Below are 21,024 nucleotides of genomic sequence, written 5' to 3'. Positions count from 1 at the left end.
TTGACACTCACTATTGTTCAGGCCAATATTCTGCACAAAAAGTACAGCAAAAGAGAGGTCTCAAACCCCTTACACTTCCGATTTTCATAAAGTCTCTTGGAAAACAGCTCACTGATGAGTTCATGGCCAAGAGACCATCGCAGACTCCAACTCGCACAAAGCCGCAGCCTCTTATTCGGCTGAATCACCAACAATTTCATCATCTTGTGAGTCTTCCTGCCACAGCCTCCAAATCCAAGCCGAGACGAGAACGCAAAGTATGCAGGGATGTTGCTGCCAGTAAGCCTGGTAAGACGCCACGCGTCAAGGAGGTTTACAATATGTGCAAAATTTGTGAAACCCCCCTGTGTATGGAACCATGTTTTTTATTATTTCATACCAAAGTGAACTATATTGCAGCATCACAGGACACATAAGGTATAAATACAGGTTATATATTTCTATTAATACATTCTTTTCAACATATCAATGGTTTTCTGTATTTATTGGTGTTCATATATGTTTTTTCAAAATTTTCCGAAAATAGGAAAATTGGCATATATTCATATATTCATTGCACAAAAAGTTTTTAACATATTTACATTCTGTTCGCTTTAAAACAGACTGCAGGGGTTATTTATTATCCATGCCAAATTTGATATCAGTGTGTTAAATACTTTTTGTGTCATGAGCATTTGAAAATTGCCCAAAATTGTCAGTCCGGGGGGAATTGGTCGCTAAAAATAGCCCAGTCTCAAGTGAGTTAAAGCATGGTCATCAGGAGGAGGCTTGGGCTTGCTTAAGTTCGAAGTAGACATAGACCAAAGATTTCCATGAAATAAATTTCACAGATATTACCTTTCGTTAGTGAGTCGTAATGTCGCAACACCACCCGATAATGCTGCTGTTGTAGTGGTATATGTTTGGGTTGTTTTTTTGTGGCTTTAAAAAAAAAATAAAATTGTTTTTTGTTTTTTAAATTTTATATTTATTTTTGTAATTGATGATGGTAAAAATTGAATAAAAACACTCAATTTGAAAAAAAAAAAAGGAGTCATTTATCATAGGGAAGAATCCTGGTGTTGAAGAGGTCTGTCTTATTTTGGTGTGATGATATCAGTAATTGAGCTTCACTTGCGATGTGAAACAATGCTCTGTTGCACAGTCCTTGTGACTGTCTTGAATATAATATAGTTATATTTGATTATAATTTCTGTTTGTGTGTGTGCGCGCGCGTTAATGCATAATTTATATTGGCAATTGTCTAAAAATAAACTTTTGGATTGATTGAAATTGATGATATGATGGCACAATTTGTTTTTGTGTAAGTTGTCATTGCTTCAATACCTCAATGGGTCTGAGTTCAATCAAAATGTACCAAAAGGGTGCAATTTTTTAAATCGTTTCCATACAGCCTTTCAATGGGGGGGGGGGGGGGGGGACGACTAAATAAAGAATCGTAAGTGTATGAACAGTGTGAAATCTTTTATCATTTTATGTTTCCTTCCTTTATTTCAGGTTCTTCATTCAATGAGACTAAGTGAAAAGCCGGTGGAGGCATGGGCGATTGTGTCTGATGATGGACGTGTATGCTCGGCTCATTGCACACGTGTTGCAGGATTAGGAGAAGTTTGCACACATGTTGCAACCATTCTCTACTTCATCGAAGCCACAAACAGAAGCAGAGAAGGAAACCGTGACAGGTCGCCCAGCTTACTGGAAACCTCCATGTGGCCAACAGAATTGAGCAGAGAGTTTGAGGGCAGTTGACATAAATTTCACTGGAGCCCAGTCTCAAAGGAAAATGCTTCTAAATGAAGAAAAGGTCAAAACCCCCCATCCAAAACCAAAATGTTTTGAACCCTCATCAGCCGTGAAGGAGACCTTCCTTAAAAAATTATCAACCTTATCTTCAAAGAGTGTTGTATTATCTGTTGTGAAGGAGCATCAGACTCCTTTCATTCCCTCGACCAAAATGTCTGTATTTTTTCGATCATTTATAAATGAAGAATTTATTGATCGTTCGTACGATGATATCCTTCAATATTGTGATAGTTTAGATTTTTCTTGCTCCCTTGAGCAATCATTATTTGCCGAAAAAGGAGACTCGTGCGCAAAACAAATCAAATGTGTGACACAGGCTTCAGGAGGGGAGGATTACGGCCTCAAAGTTTTATTCTGTATGTCGCACGAACATTTCCTTTTCCACTTCAATGAGCCTGTTAAATTCTTTACTTTCGTCCAAAAATGTCTTATCAAATGTGTCTGCTGTTAAGTGGGGAATGGACAAAGAAAGCGAGGCATTTGATGCCTATGTTCATTCTGTCGATAGGTATATCCATCACAGTTTTACCTCCAGGCGTTGTGGTCTCTTTATAAAGAATGAGACACCTTTCATTGCAGTAGGAGGTACGGCATCGTTTATTGTGTATGTTGGACAAGATGTCTTGCAATTCAATATGTTCCTTACTCTGCCAGGAAGTCTTATCAATTGCTTAATGGGAATGGTCAAAAACATGCATTGATGTATTTTTTGTTCGATATGTGAACCATACATTTGTGTGTGGTCTCTTTATAAAGAATGAGACACCTTTCATTGCAGCTTTCACCAGACGGCATCGTTTATTGTGAGTGTTGTGGACAAGGATGTCTGGAAATCAAATGTCCCTACTCTGCTAGGAATCTTACAATTCATGAGGCTGTCACATCCATTAGTAATTTTTGTTTAATTGTGAACAATAATTGTTGTGGTCTCTTTATAAAGAATGAGACACCTTTCATTGCAGTTTCACCAGACGGCATCGTTTATTGTGAGTGTTGTGGACAAGGATGTCTGGAAATCAAATGTCCCTACTCTGCTAGGAATCTTACAATTCGTGAGGCTGTCACATCCATTAGTAATTTTTGTTTAATTGTGAACAATAATTGTTGTGGTCTCTTTATAAAGAATGAGATACCTTTCATTGCAGCTTCACAAGACGGCATCGTTTATTGTGAGTGCTGTGGACAAGGATGTCTGGAAATCAAATGTCCCTACTCTGCTAGGAATCTTACAATTTGTGAGGTTGTCACATCCATTAGTAATTTTTGTTTAATTGTGAACAATAATACTTTTGAACTTAGGAAAGATCATCCGTATTATTACCAAGTGCAATGTCAAATGTATGTGACAGGCACGGATTATTGTGACTTTTTTGTGTGGAAAACAAAAGATTGTTTCACTCAAAGGATCTCTTTGGACAAAGAATTTATTTTTTCAAAACTTCAGAAGTGTGAAGAGTATTTTAAAAAGGTTGTATTACCCGAGTTAGTTGCTCTGGATAATACAAAATGTGCCCCGTAATGCAAACACTGTATAATGAGACATTTGGTGTACACAGTGCAGAGAATGAAACTGTAGTTATAATGTGGTCTAAAATCAAGAATGATTGTACTGAAACTATTTTTGAACCAAACCATTTTGTGCATCTCATACAGGATTTCGAATTCGATGACTTTGAGCAGGAAGAAATTGTGATTCAGTGACAGCAGATTTTCACAATGGCTTGTTGCTGTTCCCAATGACAAGAATAAATTTTCGTGCAAATTTTGTCAACAACGTTTTTTAATCGGAACGTCAGGAATTAAGGCATTGAACAGTCATATGACCTCTCAAAAACATTCTAAATCACGTGATTCTGTTGCTAACGCCAGGTCAATTTTAAACTTCGCATCATCTAAATCAAATACTCAACAAACTACCTCACCAGCTAACTGTTACAACTTCCTCGTCAGCTATTCAGTCAACTTTGAAAGTCTCAGACAATGATGTACTTAAAGCTGAGATTCTGTGGACCCTTCATGTAATTTCTAGTCACAGTAGTGCTTGCAGTTCTGTTGACACGGGCCCTTTATTTAAAGTTTGGTTTGCTGGCCACCCTGTTGCTGACAAATTTAAGTGTTCGCACACCAAGCTTGGTTACCTGTCAACATTTGGAATTGCCCCTGCTATCAGAAGTCAAATTTTAACTACGATCAAAAGTGTTGACAACTATGTCGTTATGTTTGATGAAAGCATGAACCCTGATATGCAGAAAAAACAATTGAATGTTCATGTTCGCTTCATAGATGTCGATGGAACCGTGAAAACAAAATATATTTATTCACATATTTCCTTTATCACGCCACAGCAGCCCATATTGTTTCTAAACTGAAAGAAACAATCTCAAACATTAATAATGATAACTTGCTGCAACTCTCAATGGATGGCCCCAATGTCAACTGGAAGGTTTTTAAAGATGTTTCATCTTTAATGAATGAGGAAGGAGGAAAGTCTCTGCTGAACATTGGATCTTGTCCACTCCATGTACTTCACAATAGCATCAAAGCTGGACTTTAAAAATCTGGTTGGGAGATTGACACTTTGTTAAGATCTTTGTATTTTTTGTTTCAAGACTCTCCTGCGAGTCGTGAGGATTTTTTGACATGCATGGGAAGTAAGATGCTACCACTTAAGTTTTGTGGCCATCGATGGCTGGAAAATATTCCTGCTGCAGAGAGCCAATGTAATCTGGCCTTTCGTCATGGACTATGTGAACAAAGCAAAAAAAAAGGTGAGGTCACTGAGCCCATGTGCAAGACCTTCAAAGGTTTGTAATATTTTCAAGGGGATAAATTGATACTTGCCAAGCTACACAACTTCGTTTTTATTTGTAAAATTTTAGGGCCTTTCCTTTTGAAGTTCCAGCATGATGAACCTCTTGTTCCCTTCTTTGCAAAGGAAATTAGTGCTGTTGTTAAACAGCTGTAAAGCTTGATTGTGAAAGATGTAGATGGAATGGACGAAATTGTGGCTCCTGCAAATGTCGACACTCAGTTGTTCAAGCCATATGGAAAAATCGAAGTAGGCTGACATGCTGAGAAGATTTTGACAGCTGAGAAAAGGAAATTATCGGAATTAAATCTTATGGACTGCAGGCTGTCGTTTAAAAAATTAATTAAGGCATGCGTTAAAAAATTATAGAAAAGAGTCCTCTTAACTTCTGTTTCACCAAGAATCAATTTTCAACCTTTAAAGAGGCAGTTTGCAAGCATCCATTCTCAGCAAGTGACTGCCTGGATAGCTATTTTACTCTGCATGCATGTCTGGAAAGTGTACCAGCTCTAGGGAAGGTATTGAAGATGGTGTTGGTGTTAAGTCATGGCAATGCAGAGGTGGAACGAGGCTTCTCTGTTAATAAAGAGGTAACAGTTGAAAATCTGTTAGAGGAGACTCTTGTTGCAAGAAGGTTACTGTGCCAGTTTGTTCACAATAACAACATAGCTGAGATCACAGCACCGAAAACAATATTGAATCTGAACATTTAGCAAAATCCCTTTCTTCCCTTGACCTTTCCGTAACGATGGTACCCGTTCATCGATTACACGAGATAAGGCTGTCACAGCGTAATTAATTACCGCTGCAGGTTATCCGGTAAGGGGAGAGCACTGAGTAAGAATAAAAATGCAAATAACGTGCATTTTAAACTTATTCTACTGCCTTGACATCGAGTAAATCGCCCGATTTTTTACAACTAATGATTTATTTCACTTCTACTCTTTAATATTGCTTTTTTGTGGTGAAATTCCATTGGAAAATAAATTATTTTGAGCTGAACAAATAAGGTAGGTAAAATCTTGCTTTTTAATGTTATTTAATTTAGAAAAAATATTCATATAATTACAATGTCACCATGAAGTTTTCTTTTTTTTAAGAGTCTATTTATAGTAAACATATATATTTCTATCACAGTGAAAACAGAATGCTCATTTAATCAATAGTTTTTGAGTTATGACCGTTTGAAATTAAAGTGATTGAATTTAGTAAAAGAGATGGTTTGTCAACGGAAAAAAATGAAGTCTTTAACATACTTGTAACATAATATTACAACAGCTGAATGTATCTTATTTTTCATTTTAAGACCACGTACTATAATATTCAATGTACCTATGCTTTTTTTCGTTATTATTTTGTTATGTTCATTTAGCCAAGCTAGTTTAATTTAATTTTTAAGTAGCATGGTAGAAGGAAGATAGAACTTGACATGGAGATGCTGGTTGAGAAAGCAGATGCCCTTAATGAGAGAGCAGAGGGAGCTGCTGGTGCCAAACTTGCCCATGAGATGATCGTTCAGAGCAATGTATTGAGAAGGGAAGCAAGGACAAAAAAAGACAATATGAAGGAACTATCCTCTCTTATTCTTATCGTTGAGAAAGAGGAGGAACTGAAATTGTTGTAGATGGTGGGTGACATTTGTACATATTATGTAGATAAGTTGTAAGGATGGTGAGGACTTTGACTGACAATGTAAAAAACTGTGTACATAATTAATTGATTAATTTCAACATTTTACTGATATAACAATATTGAATGGATTATGCAGCAGGGCAAAGCATCATTTATAATTGTATCGATCAAAAGCATGACAGGATAAAGGTAAGCTTCAGATTATGTTACTTAGATAGGATTATGATGGTAGGAAATTTAAATCCAAGGTAGGAAATCTGGCCAGAAATATTACGATAAGCTCTTGTCAATATGATGTAAAATATTTCAAAAGCATCATTTCCACAAGACTTTCTGTATCCAAAATGTCTAAAGGTATACATGAAATCAGTTTTTAATTGGAGAGTCTCATTTTAATGTTATTACTATCTAAAAATGGGTATTAACGAAAAATTAGCTGGCCGAATGAGACCATCGCTACAGGTAATCACTGGCCTTAGGTGGGAATTTACGCTTTTTTACCGTGGCCAAATCAAGTTAGAAGTTTTCCAATGCTTCGACCAGACAAAGGATTTAGTCCAATGTGTTGAAAAAACCATTATAAACCATTATTTTAATTTCTTTTCATACTGAAAAAAAGTCTGACATCTCTATTTATGAGAGATATTTATCAAGCTTATGCAATTTGTGCTGGGTTCCAGCAATAATGAAATTGATTATCTAAATCATCCAAAGCTTTCATTTGATTGTCATTCAAAGAAAATGAGAAAATGTCCATGTTTTCAGAAATATGGTCTGGATTAGTGGATTTTGGAAGTACACCTGCAAGAAGACAAAATAAAAAAAAACCAAAAAATAAGAACAATTACAATATAATAGATATCGTCAACAGTTCCATCATTATCATCATCGATAAAAAATTTATAAAAATAATAGTAATAATAATGATGATGATGATAATAATAATAATAATAATTATAATAATAATAATAATAATCTCATTTCTTTGAGGACAAGGCTCAACCTCATGATATTATCAAAGATGATATTCCATTAAAAAGAATAAATTAAAATCTTATTAAACCTCCTACATTTGGAATTATACCATGACTGGCGATATGGTAAGTTTTGCATTGAAAAAAAATACAAAACAAAACAACAAAACAAAAACAATAATAAACACATGTACTGGAATATGGCAATCATTTAACTTAAGAGAGCAATGGAGTGGCTGCTTGTTTCAAGCACACCCCCCCCCCCCACCAATAACAAAATATATGTTATCTTTTTTTTCTTATTGAGAAGAACTTCAATGCCGGGAAAAAATTTGTTTAGTGCAAATGGTACAATTAGTGTAAATAAAAAGAAATATCAAAGGTAAATAATAATTATTATAAAAGGACAATAATTTTCAACATCCGATAAAAATCATGCCTACAATTTTATCAAAGACCAAATAAAAATCTAAATTGCTCTAAACTATTCTTATATATTACTTTTATCTGATTAAAAAATATGTGCATTGATAATAAATATCTAAATCTAATGAGAAAACACAACAGATTGTAACAAATAGATGGTTTTGAATTACCAATATTTTGCTGGACAGCCCATCGTAATAAAACCTGAGCTGGAGTCTTCCCTATGAGCTCTGCAATCTCCTTCACATGTACATCTGAAAGTAACTGAAATTGAAAAAAAAAAATTCCAATCCTTATTTAGGCGGTAACGATTTTCATACAGGGCTGTTTATTAAATATGAGAATATTTCAGGACAGTTAGTCATTGGAACAAACATAGATTTGAAACCAAAAATTCTTCTTCAATTAATGCCTTCAAGATTACAGTTGATATTGAACTCTATCATGTGGTGTATGAATATGATGAATAGCCTTACTTTGTTATGCAAAGTCCAACTTACATGAAGTTTTCTTCCAAAAAAATATGTACAACACACTCAATGTATTTTCATTAATCATAAGTCTGTTGTATTCTAAAAATATAATCATCATGAGTTCAATTCGTCTAATGGGACATTTAAAAGCAAATTGCCTAGTTCTACATAATGATATGAATGCTTATTATTCCACCCCTCTCATTTCTTAGTAAATAGATAATAGTTGAATAATGCTTTGAACACATTGAATAAAAAATTTATTTAACGATTGCAGAATATTTTTGCACATTTTATTGGTGTGAAATTAGGTGTAAAAGACAGATGATTGGCAATTATAAATAATCTTTTGGTGCGCATGAATACAAATCCAACATTTTTAGTTTTGGGTCAAATTGTCATTCAAGCAGAAGGAGAAAGAAACAAATTATGGTTAATAGAAGAACTAATACCATAACATTTGGTTACAAAATATCTAATAATCTTACTAGGAGGAGTAGAATAAACGTATTCTTCCATTTCTTTGTATTTATTAAACTCGTTATATTAATATTGTGAAATAACACATACTCGCAAGCTCATTTTGTTATTGGGCACTATAAAAATAACTCGTTTAATAAATACAAAGAGATGAAAGAATCAAATATTACAACATTCAGCTGGTGAAATTACATTAGTTATTGATCTTTTAGTATACATATATGATTTTTATTTACAAACATTCCTTGTGGAATGCATTCTCGGTCAGTGACTGCTATTTAAAGTTCAAGCTTATTCAGAAACAACTAGTTTGAGACAACTAAATTTTGCTTGATGCAGATATGCATTTAAAGTTACCTATCGTTAAAAAGTTTGTAAACTCCATCCAAGTCACCACCATTACTACCAAAAATTTCCCAAATCATTCTTTTGTTATCAACAGCTACTCCCTTCCTTCTCTTCCATTCTGTTTTCAATATCTACAAAGTTTAAATAAATAAATAAATAAATAAATAAATAAATGAACTGATTATAATAAAGCAATATCTTCACTCGTTAAAATTGAAGAATGTCCCCAAAAAACCTTACCTGTAACTCATATATATATTCTACTACAGCAAAAATTTCAAAGTAAACAATTACTCCATCTATAAGCTTTCTACCTTGTTATCAGCATTTGATGTCCCCAGTGAGGAATAAGCCTGAAGGTGTATACTGTGATCATCACATAATTTCTTGACATTCCTTTGAATAAGATGCGGATGATACTCAGTCTGGAATCAGATGATGTGAAGAGTTAAAGAATTGAATTTTTATGTCAAACATTGCATAAGATGCATATGGAATACTTACTTATAAGATAAAAAAAGTAATAGATTTAAAATGGTGGTATTGACATGGGTGCAGGATAACAATAACAAATGAGTGGTGTGAAAAGAAAGATAGATATAGAAAATCTTAAAATAAAATAAAATTCCCTTTCTTTATTCATCCCATAGGGGAAATTTGCCTCTCTGGTCTATTCCAAGGGAAGACTGGAATAACCCAGACGTCACGCCGCAGTACAGCACTGCAAAGTGAGCTAGGGAGAGCGATGTGGTTTGTTCAAGGCCACACAGCACAGCGGCAGGTGATCAAACTTGGTACCTTTTGGGTACAAAGCAAAGGCAGTGCGGCTGAGCCATGCTGCCCCCAAAGCAAAAAAGAAAAGAAAACAAACAATTCAATAAATTTAAAAATCAAAAAAAAAAAAAAAAAAAAAACCAAAACGAAACATTATGACGGAACGATACCAAGAAATAAAATTATTGGCAATTCATCATGTATACCTACTCAATTATCAATTAGCTAAGCAAAAAAAAAAAAAAACAGCCACATCAAAATAAACAAAGAACAAACAAACAACAACAATAACAAATAACAGGCACACATATACACACACTCACACATACACAAAACGAAACTAAAAAGAAAAAAAGAAAAGAAAAAACATACACATCCCCCCCCCTAAAATACAATTCTTTTAATTCCTATGTTGGTTCTGGCTTTATGTTTTCAAAACAACTATTAAAGGTTTACCTAACTTTAAGAAAAAAAACATTTCATCAAATGGCAATTGGATATGAATACAAATATAAAGATATATCTTTCACAAATATTGTCAGTTACACTTAATAAAAGAAAAGTCAGTGGTATGGTTTTTGCTTCGTACCGGACAGATACCTAGTTCGAATATTCACTGCGTTATGTAGCCCAAGGCAAGCCACCACTCCCTAGCTCAATTTTTGGTGATGAGCTGCGGCTGACACCTGGGTTATTCCAGTCTTTCCTTGGAATAGATGTTGAGACAAATCCACACTTGAGGATGAATAAAGGGAACTTTATTATTTATTTACTTTATTGATATATTGAGGGAGACAACTATGTGCAAGACATGTTACAAGGGGTTGGTGTGTGCGTGTGTGTGTGTGTGCGTGGGGGGGGGGGGGGGGGTCTGCTGTATCACAACATTCATTACCATTGTAGGAAACCGTGCGTGTGTTCAAGGACACTGTGCTGGAGTGTATCCTTAATTAAACGTATTGAAAAAGGGGCTGAACTAACGGTTTCAGTTATTACTTTTTTATAAATGTATAGTTTATGATTAAACCACTGACTAGACAGAGGCATCACTAATTGTAATACCTGTAGGACAGCAGGTTTGATTGTGGCGAAGGAGAGCAGTTCTTCTAAATGAGAAGGCAAGTAGTTTGATACACCAATTGACTTGCATTTACCTGAGGACAAGCAACAACAATTATTAATAATATAAGGTAATTTCAACATTAAATTTATATTAAGCATGTACATATCACACGCGGATAACAAGCAAAAAGACTTTTACTTTTAAGTATCAGCCATTTAGAAGCTACAATAGGGATGAATATATAACTTTATATAATTTGATTAAGAATCTAATAAAAAGAAAACATAAAAGAGGACGAGTCTTAAAAACTCTAAAAATCTTGATTACTTTTCTGATGCGCAGCTGTTTACCCAAGTCTAAGTCATTTCTGTACCATCCTGATTTCTGTTAAAATTCCAATTACTTCTCCGATTAGACACTCCTTTTTTCAAAAAATAAATCTAGGCTTTTCAGTTGTTGTTTTTTTTTTTGTTTAAAACAACCCATAACCATATTATCCGCGTTTTTAAAGTGCTGATGACTTTAACAAAAATTTTGATATTAATGTATAATAACAAAGATTGTAATGCCTAACTATCTAGAACTAAAAAGTGCTAAAGGTGGGATGTTGATAGAATGTTTATGATAATATTAGAATCATGTATGTATATAGGTTTCACACTAAAGAATTTGAGAAAAACCTTTGTTCACAGGGTCCCGTGACGTGAAGTTAATAATAATGTTACCATTTCTAACAGCCTCTTCCATATCAAGCCAAGTCTGTTGTCTGTATGTCTTGTGTTTAGAATCTTGAGGTTGAAGCTTGTGTGTCCCAGGCCAATGAATCAAGTATAGATCAAGGTATCCACATTCTAGACGTTCAATGGAATTCAAGCAAGCTTCCTTTGCCTTGCCTTGACCTTGTTCAGATGGTGCTGGTGGCGAGAAAAATAGGACGTTAGAAAATACATTAATGCTCAAAGTTATTTTTGACACACAAAAAAAATGTGATGACAGAGTGGTAGTACTTCTATTACTGCCACTGCTACAACTACTACTATTAATATTACTGCTACTACTACTACCACTGCTACTATGACTACCTCTACTACTACTAAAAAATCAGAATCCGCTTATAAACATGGTCTGGCTATAAGCATGTTCTGCCTGATTCCTGAGATCTCGCTTTTAAATGGAGACCACTGTACTAATACTAATCCTGCTACTGATACCACCACCACAACTACTACTACTACTGCCATCACTACCATTACTAAAAATATACAACATACACTAACTACCCCCTCCCAAGAAAACAAATAAACTAAACAAAACAAAATAAACTCGAAAAACCCAAACTAAAAATAACAAAACAAAAGATAAGTTTGGGTCATTTCTGTCAAAGAGTTATATTTAAAATGTTTTCCTTTTAACACACTTTCAATACTATTATTTGGATAATTAAAACCAGTGTTTGTATATTCTACAGTCGTTATGGCTGATGTCAAAACACTGAAGGAATGAAAATAAAATGACCACACATAGTTTAAATTGCAGTTCATAATTTCTCTTACCAAGCTTGCTAGTAATAAAAATGTCTTCTCTTTTTAAGTTGTATTTTGGGAGTAGTACTTTGAGTATCTTTCCAATATCAGTTTCATTCCGATAAACAGACGCTGTATCTTGATGAAAATGAAAATAAAAGTACAGTGAGTAATTTATAAAAATGTAATCAATAGTGATGATGATGATGATGATGATGGTAGAAGTAGTAGCAACAGCAGTAGAAGAATCAGGAGTAGTAGTAGTAGTAGTAGTAGTAGTAGTAGTAGTAGTAGTAGTAGTAGTAGTAGTGGTTGTAGAAGTAGTGGTTGTAGTAGTAGTAGTAATAGTAGTCGTAGTAGTAGTAGCAGTGGTTGCAGTAGTAATAGTAATAGTATTAGTAGTAATAGTAGTAGTAGTAGTACATGTGGTAGTTGCTGAAATGGTGGTAATAATAATAATAATAATAATAATAATAATAATAATAATAATAATAATAATAATAATAATAATAATAATAATAATAATAATAATATTAATAAAAACATGACGTCCGTTAAGATCCAACTACTGAAGAAAGAGGAATACTCATGTCAAAGTTCTCTACAAGTATTACTAGAATTTCTAATCTCTTTGGTGGCATATATGACAATCTTCTTACTTATTTTTCATTTAACAAATATCATAGTAACACTATATTAGAGGAAGTTTGATTTAGCTTGAAGTAAATAGCCTGAGACAAAGTGAAACGTTTAATTTCATCTGGCAGTGATGATACTCACAAAAAGTCAAAAAGGAGGAAAAGTCTCGGAAAAACGGAAAACTCACCTAGAATATTCTTGCACCACAGGAAAGTAGGCAGGATGACTTCTTTTGAGTACAATTTTAAAACGCCTGGAGTCCAGTAAAAGGAGGAAATTTATATATATATATATATATATATATATATTTTTTTTTTTAAAAGGAGGTATTTTTTAAAGATTTATTATATAAAAAAAAAGTAAAAGGAGGAAATGAAGGAAATATCAGCGGATCGAGGATCTGAGGAGGAAAACCGAGGAAAGGAAAGAAAACCGCGGATTTCCGCGGATCCGCGGAAAAGTATCATCACTGATCTGGTAAAAACAGGATAGAAGACGTTTTATTCATAGGGTAAAATCGGGTAATTTCGCCGTTTTTTTTTTCAATATCTCACTTCAGACCTGCTATGAGTGGCTAAGTTGCCAATTGGGCAATCCAAACACTGACAATAGGTTTACCTGGCCAATTAATTATATTTTCATAAAGTGTTAACATAGATTTATATTGAATTTTATTCACAAGAGTCCTTTTTAAACTGCCACTGTTGTCGGGTACATTCGCCGCAACTGGCAGCTAACTTCACTGCGAGATTTTGTACTTAAGTTTTTCTACCCACAAGACAATATATGAGGAACAATTTCCATTTCTTAAACTCGCTTTGTCCTCAAAGCTCTCTACATTATCCGATACTGGTGATTGACATATATTCATTGGCACTTGAATCGAGTGTGATGATGTATGAAGCGTGGCTCAGCGGTACGGTCTTTGCTTTGTACCTGAAAGGTACCGAGTTCGATCGCCGTTTCGCTGTGTGGCATAGAGCAAGTCACCCCGTCTTAGCTCAATTTGCGGTGCTGCACTGCGACTGACACCTGGATTATTCTGGTCTTCCCTTGGAATAGACCCTAGAAAAAAATTTTCCCTATGGGATGAATAACGGTAATTTTATTTTATTTTTTATTAAGTGCCTTCCTGGGGACACATTGCAATGCCTGCTGCCCATTCATACCCGAGTCGACTGATTTCTGGTTATTATACCCACTTACATGTTCATTATTTCTTTTCTTAACTTAGTTAGATTTCAGTTGGCAAGTTACCCTTTTCTACCCTATCGGATGAAACATATAATCACATAAAGGAGTGGACATTTTCATGTGAGGATTTACCATAAGTATCATAAGCTTGTAATTGCAAAAGATGCGCAAAATTGCTTTTTTTTCTTAACTTTAATTATTGTTATAATTAATTCTGATTTGTATTATAAAGGAATAGAATGATGATAAACAATTAAAAACAAATGCTTACCAAATGATCTATATCCACAATTCAAGGCAGCATCAATTGCTTTGTACAGTGCATCATATCCTTTCATTTGAAAGGTACCAACTGGAATTTAGAAACATTACAATGTCGTGAATAAGATATTTATATTGACATAAAAATTCATGGTTTTTCAAAAAAAAAAAATTGGTTTTATTTTTGTTTTATTGATTACTCAAAGGCATTTGAAAAGGTTAGACATGGTGAACTATTTAATATCCTTGAAGGACTAGACATAGATGGAAAAGATCTAAGAATTATTAGAAACTTATATTGGAATCAAAGCGCAACTGTCAGGATTGAAGGAGAATTCAGTAAATATAAACAAATTAAACGAGGTGTTAGACAAGGATGTGTTTTGTCACCAGAACCTTTTCAATATCTACAGCGAAACAATTATTAGAACTTTAGGAGATAGTCCAGGCATTAAGATCAATGGTGAGAATATCAACAGTATAAGATATGCAGATGACACGGCACTAATTTCAGACTCAAAAGAAAATTGACAATTACTCCTTAATAAAGTAGTTACAGAGAGTGAATGTATAGGGTTATACTTAAATGTAAAAAAGACAGAATGCATGGTTGTATCAAGGAGAGAAAGAAATCCAACATGTAACTTAATAAGCAATGGAAAAACTATAAAACAAGTTCAGACATTTAAATATCTTGGGTATATACTAACTTCAGATGGCAGATGTAGCACAGAAATAAAATGAAGAACTGCAATAGCTAAAGACAGTTTTAATAAAAAGGAGTCTAATTTTCAAAAACCACAATATCTCAATGACAACAAAACATAGGGTTTTGAAGGCCTATGTATGGTCAGTATTATTATATGGCTGTGAAAGCTGGACAAGCATCTCTCAGGCACATTAATAGGTTCATCTGTGCACTTTTGTAAAATAGGCTATGAATGTGGTCTAGTGGTATGACACTCGCTTTTGGATCGGAGGTCCTGTTGGGTTCGAGCCTCGCGCTCGGCGCACAGTTGAGTCCTTGGAAAAGGCTCTTTACTCACATATTCTCTCACCGTACTCAAAATGAGCACCTGGCCGTTAACATCGTTGTCTTTGTCCGAAAAATTGTAATATCGCCTAACAGGTGTCCAGTCCTACAAGTTAAATGTTGCTGTTGACCAGGGACCCCTTGTAAAGCGCTTTGAGCACATTTAGTGGATATTGCACTATATAAAGCTCAATTTGAAAAAAAAAACAAAACAAAACCAAATTAATAAATAAATAGACTATACATTTAAAAATATCAAACTACCCCTTCCCTCCACCCTAGCCTTGTAGGTACTTTGGTAAAAAATTCAAATTGGATTGAGCTCAATGAAACCTATATCAATTTAAAGTGCTTTTCAACACGATTCTAATGATACCAAAATTAGATAAGCATAAGAAAAGTTATCTTAGTTTAAAGGCTGAAAAATGGTCTTCTATTTGCCTTTGTTATTTACTGACGGACCTTGTGACCTGAAAATTGTTGCATTTCCGGTAGTAACCACCATTTGGATATCAAAACTGGTCTAAAATGGCCGCTAAGATTTGAGTAAGGATTTTGCTGGAACGAATTTCATGGATGCGGTATACAACTTTGCCCTGAATTTAATTTTATATTGTAGTGTTATACATTGTTAATATGTTGTGTTGCGAGCTTTAGTAACATTTTGTTATTTATTGTTATTTTGCAGTTGTTACCCTAAAAGTAATTTTGTCAACTGAATAAAGTTACAGTGGTGACCCCGACGTCAGGATTGAACACACCCTTCCTTCAACATGCCAACCAATCAGGATACCCATGAAGCCAACGCAGTGTCCATCAAACTACCAACCTTTTGGCCCCAAAGAGCTCAAATTTGGTTCGTTCAGGCCGAGGCACAATTCACAATTAAAGGAATCACAGCTGACGTAACTAAATACAGTTATGTCACAGCATCCCTCGACCAAGACACTGCCACCAGAGTTCTCGACATCCTGACCAACCCACCAAGCACTAACAAATATGAAACCCTCAAACAAAGACTCATAGACAATTACAAACTTTCTGAAAGAGAAGCCGCATCTCGCATCTTAGACATTGGTGGTCTGGGTGATTCCAAACCAAGCGAACTATTGGACAAAATGCTTGCCATAGTCCCTCCAGGACAAGAACCAGGATTCCTTTTTAAGGAAGTTTTTCTACGCCAACTACCAGCAGAAGTCCAATCCTTGGTAACTCAACAGGATTATCAGACCCTCCGGGACCTGGCCAAAGCGGCAGACAAACACTTTATGTCCACCGGAGCTACCATTAATGCAACAATGAAAGGAGGCAAACACAACAAACGAGATGGACCACGCCATCAACACAGTAAGACACCCGACCCGGATTTGTGTTGGTACCACCAAAAATTCGGCAAACAGGCTACAAAATGCACCACTCCTTGCAAATTTTCGGAAAACTGGACAGCCGGCCACCTATAAGCAATATGGTGGCCGGCTCCAAGGACAACCTTCTGTTTGCATATGATAAACAATCTGGCCGCAACTTTCTGATCGATACAGGAGCTGAGATCAGTGTGTTACCGGCTTCAACAAACGACCTTCGCCGCGGACAACACGGGTTCCCGTTAGCAGCCGCCAATGGTACACTCATCAAATCATATGGACAACGTAAACTGTCCTTACACATAGGATCACACCAGTATGAATGGACATTTACACTGGCAGCCGTCAACAGACCAATTTTGGGGGCAGATTTCCTTCGGGCTCATTCACTACTCGTCGATCTGAAGGGCAATCGCCTAATGCACAGCGGCACCTATGCTTCAGTCTCACTCATGACTTCACAGCATACAGCCCCACACATCTCAATCATCACAACTGACGATGAGAATCAGTTCACTCAGATGTTATCTACACGGCCAGCACTCACTTCGCCCACGTTTTCATGTCCCACAACAAAGCATTCTGTGGAACACCATATAACCACAACGGGCCCTCCGGTACACTCAAAAGCACGCCGTCTGGCACCAGACAAACTAGCAGTAGCAAAATCGGAGTTTGACAACATGGAGGCTCTAGGAATCGTATGTCGTTCCAACAGTCCGTGGGCATCGCCTCTACATGTGGCACATAAACCCAACGGAGGTTGGAGACCATGTGGAGACTACCACAGGTTAAACGGTTCTACTACTCCAGATCGCTACCCGATTCCTCACATACAAGACCTCTCAGCAAGACTATCAGGTTGCAAAATCTTCTCAAAAGTCGACCTCATTCGCGGTTACCATCAGATCCCAGTCCACGAGCAGGACATCTCCAAGACAGCAATCATAACCCCATTTGGCCTCTATGAATTCCTCCGGATGCCCTTTGGGTTAAAAAACGCTGCACAGACTTTTCAGAGACTGAGGGACACAGTTTGTCAGGGTTTGGACTTCACATTTGTTTACCTTGATGACATCCTCATAGCTAGCAAAAATGCAGAAGAACACAACAAACACTTGAATGCCCTTTTTGATAGGCTAGAGAAATATGGATTAGTGGTGAATTCAGACACGTGCATTTTCGGGGTGAAAGAGATTGATTTCCTTGGACACAGGATCAGTTGTCACGGAGCAACTCCTCTTCCAGCGAAAGTGGAGGCAATTCGCTCATTCCCCACCCCTACAACAACATCAGGCCTACAGGAATTTGTTGGCATGGTCAATTTCTACCACCGTTTCGTGCCAGCAGCAGCTCAACTAATGCAACCACTTTACAAGGCATTGGCTGGTCAAACAAAAAAATCTGCACCCCTTCAATGGACAAATACCCTACAACACGCTTTCAAGTCAACAAAAGAAGCCTTGGCCCAAGCAACTATGTTGTCCCACCCGCAGACATCAGCTCCTACTTCACTGACAGTAGACGCTTCTGATATAGCGATGGGGGGAGTACTAGAACAAAACATTGACGGCCAATGGAAACCTCTCGCCTTTTTCAACCGCCAGCTTCGTCCTCCGGAACAGAAATACAGCGCTTTTGATCGGGAGCTCCTGGCTGTCCACTGTGGCGTTCGGCATTTCCGTTACTTCTTGGAAGGACGAATATTCACCATTTTCACGGATCATAAACCACTAACATTTGCAATGAACAAGGTTTCAGAACCATGGTCCGCACGCCAACAACGACAACTATCTGCCATCTCAGAATTCTCAACTGATATCCAACACATATCAGGAAAAGACAATCCAGTAGCTGATGCGTTGTCAAGAACAACAGTAGAACATGACACCTCAGACGACTTCGGTCTCAGTGCGATTTCTGAGGGAATAGATTATGAGGCCATGGCAACAGCTCAATTGAATGATGAGGAGATCCAATCACTACGCATCTCAGAAACACCCCTGCAACTGAAAGACATTTCTTACGGGACTAATGGCACTACAGTTCTCTGTGACATATCGACCGGAAGAGCACGGCCAGTGGTTCCCAAATCATGGCAACGAAAGATGTTCGACGCCATCCATGGTCTTTCACATCCAGGAATCAGAGCTACCCGCCGACTAATTTCACAGAAAATGGTATGGAAGGGAATGACCAAACAGATCAATGCATGGGCAAAGACCTGCACATCATGCCAAAGGGAAAAAGTACACAGACACACGAGGGCGCCCCTGGGAGAATATGAAAAACCCAGCGGACGTTTCAGCCATGTCAACATCGATTTGGTTGGACCACTGCCCCCTCAAGTGGTTATACATATCTGCTTACGATGGTGGACAGATTTACCAGATGGCCTGAAGCAATACCCATTACCAGTACTGACACAGAAGAAATAGCACGAGCATTCATCGCACACTGGGTTGCTAGATTCGGAGTACCAGAGAACATTTCATCAGACCGAGGACCACAGTTCACTTCACAGTTGTGGTCAAACGTGTGCACACTCCTTGGTACTCAAATCAAACAAACAACAGCTTACCATCCCCAAGCAAATGGATTGGTTGAACGTTTCCACCTCCGCATGAAGGAAGCCATTCGAGCGAAACTAGAAGGACCAAACTGGATTGATCAACTTCCCTGGGTGATGTTAGGTATACGTACCGCCCCAAAAGAAGACCTCGATACCTCGTCGGCAGAACTCGTATATGGGGCACCTATTACAGTACCTGGAGACTTTTTCCTGGTCCGGATCCCAACATCAATACTCCTGAAATGTTGAAAAACCTCCGTGGAAAGTGGGTCAACTTCGCCCAGTTCCTCCGTCCACGCATAAAAAAGCAACAAGCTTCGTACCACGGGACATCAGCAAAGCTAAATACGTGTTCATACGTCATGATGGACATCGAAGACCACTCCAGGCTCCGTACACAGGACCGTATAGAGTTCTAGAAACTGGTGACAAAGTTTTCAAACTACAAGTAGGAAACAAAGAAGACTCAGTCTCAATCAACAGACTAAAACCCGCACACTGTGACATTGATCAACCTGTTCAGGTACATGAACCACCACGAACGGGAAGACCGAAGAAAGCACAGAACACGGGAGAGAGTAAAACGGGTGCAACCAACCAGGAGAAACGTATGATCTTTCCTGATGAGGAAACGTTGCAGACCGAATCCAAACGCACTGAAAGGGGATGATTATCCAAACCCCCTGATCGGCTGGATTTATGACAAATGAACAAAAGCTCTGGCGGGAGCTATGTAGTGTTATACATTGTTAATATGTTGTGTTGCGAGCTTTAGAAACATTTTGTTATTTATTGTTATTTTGCAGTTGTTACCCTAAAAGTAATTTTGTCAACTGAATAAAGTTACAATATAAAAGTTAAGATGTTAAATAAACGTGCCATCATGAAATTTTAATTTACTAAGTTCTAATCTTTTAATTATCCAAAGCTAAATTATACCCTATTTTATCCATAATCAAAAGTTATACTAAATTGTCATTGATTTTAACATAAAGATAGAGTAATTTCTCCTGAAGACAATAAGACATAAATCATTAAAATCCATCCATATAAACAAAAGATCTATTGAACTTTTTCTGAGACCCATCACTCAAAACTCAAAAGTCCAAAAAATCGGGTCACAGCCACTAGCCCATTTATCAGCTTCCTGCTGGAGGGCCAAATGGACGTTTACCAAAGAAAATTGAAGAAACCGGGATCTGATTCCTACGTGGATTGGAAACAAGAAACACGTGTTTATAATTTATAACAAATATAATAATACAACAGACAAATAATAAATTCGAAAAAAAAAAAGTAGAGCTTACTTCTATTCTATGTCTATAGTCGTAAATGTACGGACAAAATTGCTTCACAAAACGAAACACAGACGTCTATATGGCCAATCTCCAACTCCCATGTAAACCGCCCCCTCGCCTGGGACATCAACTCGCGAATAGTGCCTAATTTTCCTCCAAAGAAAATGTACTTACGACCAACCAAAGGCATTTGATAGCCACTTATCAAATGGACCCAACGTGCCATCATCATATCAATTTTCCTCATCAAAAACAAATTCAAAGGGGAGAAAGTGAAAGTTGGAACACCAGAGTTAACTTTTATATCAAAGAGTTCGAATCTGAGCGTCATAAAATTCGGTGTTTCCACAGTAACTGA

General features: G+C 36.6%; 2 protein-coding genes across 6 annotated transcripts; one reads left to right on the top strand and one right to left on the bottom strand.

Moving 5' to 3' along the window:
- Positions 1 to 949: 949 nt before the first annotated feature.
- LOC144966161 (uncharacterized) lies at positions 950 to 5,710 on the top strand. The gene has a single exon (XM_078902293.1). It carries the CDS (start codon positions 2,561 to 2,563, stop codon positions 3,320 to 3,322), a length of 762 nt encoding a protein of 253 aa, XP_078758419.1. The 5' UTR covers positions 950 to 2,560; the 3' UTR covers positions 3,323 to 5,710.
- LOC144966160 (glyoxal reductase-like) lies at positions 3,064 to 20,925 on the bottom strand. 5 transcript variants are annotated; one of them, XM_078902287.1, is made up of 9 exons: positions 20,841 to 20,923; positions 14,410 to 14,490; positions 13,132 to 13,197; positions 12,336 to 12,443; positions 11,508 to 11,696; positions 10,782 to 10,873; positions 9,260 to 9,370; positions 7,815 to 7,908; positions 6,771 to 7,045 (listed from the first exon to the last, which is right to left on the bottom strand). In XM_078902287.1, the coding sequence occupies exons 1-9, from the start codon at positions 20,911 to 20,913 to the stop codon at positions 6,900 to 6,902; spliced, it is 960 nt and encodes a 319-aa protein (XP_078758413.1). In that variant the 5' UTR covers positions 20,914 to 20,923; the 3' UTR covers positions 6,771 to 6,899. The 5 variants fall into 5 exon arrangements, with proteins under 5 accessions (XP_078758416.1, XP_078758418.1, XP_078758413.1 ...); XM_078902291.1 differs by lacking the exon at positions 20,841 to 20,923 and adding an exon at positions 20,676 to 20,794; XM_078902290.1 differs by lacking the exon at positions 13,132 to 13,197 and having other exon boundaries at positions 3,064 to 7,045; positions 20,841 to 20,925.
- Positions 20,926 to 21,024: the final 99 nt, after the last annotated feature.

Source organism: Berghia stephanieae, chromosome 2 (assembly GCF_034508935.2).
Source record: "Berghia stephanieae isolate SIO BIC M18660-M18661 chromosome 2, UCSD_Bste_1.3, whole genome shotgun sequence".
NCBI classification, from domain to species: domain Eukaryota; kingdom Metazoa; phylum Mollusca; class Gastropoda; order Nudibranchia; family Aeolidiidae; genus Berghia; species Berghia stephanieae.
The sequence above is the reverse complement of the archived record's forward strand: the minus strand, read 5'-3'. Positions and strand labels throughout refer to the sequence as shown.

Coding starts and splice junctions, on each gene's coding strand:
- LOC144966161 (XM_078902293.1), top strand. CDS start 2,561: ATGAGACACCTTTCATTGCAGCTTTCACCAGACGGCATCGTTTATTGT.
- LOC144966160 (XM_078902287.1), bottom strand. CDS start 20,913: ATGAGGAAAATTGATATGATGATGGCACGTTGGGTCCATTTGATAAGT. Junction 13,198..14,409: donor TTGTGGATATAGATCATTTG/GTAAGCATTTGT, acceptor ACTGGACTCCAG/GCGTTTTAAAATTGTACTCA. Junction 7,046..7,814: donor GGCTGTCCAGCAAAATATTG/GTAATTCAAAAC, acceptor GTCTTCTTGCAG/GTGTACTTCCAAAATCCACT.